The sequence below is a fragment of the Mesitornis unicolor genome, unplaced genomic scaffold, assembly GCF_000695765.1.
Source record: "Mesitornis unicolor isolate BGI_N332 unplaced genomic scaffold, ASM69576v1 scaffold43151, whole genome shotgun sequence".
In the NCBI taxonomy this organism is placed as follows: domain Eukaryota; kingdom Metazoa; phylum Chordata; class Aves; order Mesitornithiformes; family Mesitornithidae; genus Mesitornis; species Mesitornis unicolor.
Window position 1 is genome coordinate 2,565 of NW_010166593.1, and position 1,084 is coordinate 3,648.

The 1,084-nt window shown below is 60.7% G+C and overlaps 1 protein-coding gene across 1 annotated transcript in view; it reads right to left on the reverse strand.

The window, feature by feature from the left end:
* Window positions 1-1,084, reverse strand: part of NOL9 (nucleolar protein 9) — a gene marked incomplete at its 5' end in the record, with an annotated part of 3,879 nt that overhangs the window by 1,685 nt on the left and 1,110 nt on the right. Inside the window, 2 exons of the mRNA XM_010195013.1 lie at window positions 169-280; window positions 842-1,079. Of these exons, the coding sequence (XP_010193315.1) occupies window positions 169-280; window positions 842-1,079 (350 nt within the window). The remainder of the gene's footprint in view (window positions 1-168; window positions 281-841; window positions 1,080-1,084) is intronic.

The following is a 1,084-nucleotide window of genomic DNA, read 5'->3' on the forward strand; positions in this document are numbered from 1 at the left end:
GGGAAAGGGCAGTGTCAGGAGGAAGGAGCCAGGCTCTGCTCTGGGATGGCCAATGCCAGGACAAGGGGCAATGGTCCCAAGCTGGAGCACAGGAGGTTCAAGCTGAACATGAGGACAAACCGAGGTCAGGATCTCTGAGCACCTCCACATCGTTCAGAACGCTCTTACCTGATAGGGCACGAGGCTGTGCAGCGGCAGCACCGCCCCCACGTCCGGGGGCTGCAGCTGGCCCAGGTAGCCCAGCATGGCCATGTCGCGCAGGATGCCGCTGTGCACCCGCCTGCAAAACACCCACAGCGCGTCACGGCAACGCAAACCCACGCAGGGACAGCCCTGGCCTGCCCACTGCTTCACACAGCTCAGTCTGTGAATTGCTGCTGAAGCAAGCGTGGAACTGCATGGATCCCTCTAGGGGACCACAGGGCACTGCTCCAACTTCAAAAAGGCTTCAGTTAACCACGGTGGAGATCAGTTTGTTTGATCAAACTGTTATTAGGCAATAGGTAAGGAACCTCCTGGCTGGAAACAGGACCCTGAGCACTCAGTGATCCCAAGTGGACGTCAATGCCCAGTGTAAAAGTGACCGAGTCAGGAGGAACAACCCCCTCCCCTTCCCAAGCTAAAACCCAACCCCACACAAACTGCCCCAACCACCACCACCTCCCCAAACCCAGAAACCCGCCACAAACCACCCAAACATAACCCCCTACCAAGCACACCACCAAGCTCTGCCCCATCCAACGCAGCTCTTGAGCTCAAAGTAACCCAGAGCCCTTCCTGTCAGGACCGCGCGGTTTTGCAGAGCCCACCAACCCCACACAGCGCCAAGCTTTCTACTTACGCTTCACCCGCAACCCCTGCGCGCGGGAACTCCGGGTGGACGTACAGCAGCTTGTACTCGGGCACCGTCACAGCCTCCTGCCCCTCGGAGGCCGCCCAGGTCTCCACGCCGCCCTTCCCCGGCTGCTTGCCCTTGGTGAACAGCCCGGGCGCCAGCTGCACGTACTCGGGCGTCAGCGGGGCCATGGCCTTCCAGTCGTACACGTCCATCTGCACGATGTGGCTGGGCGACAGCAGGCGGAGC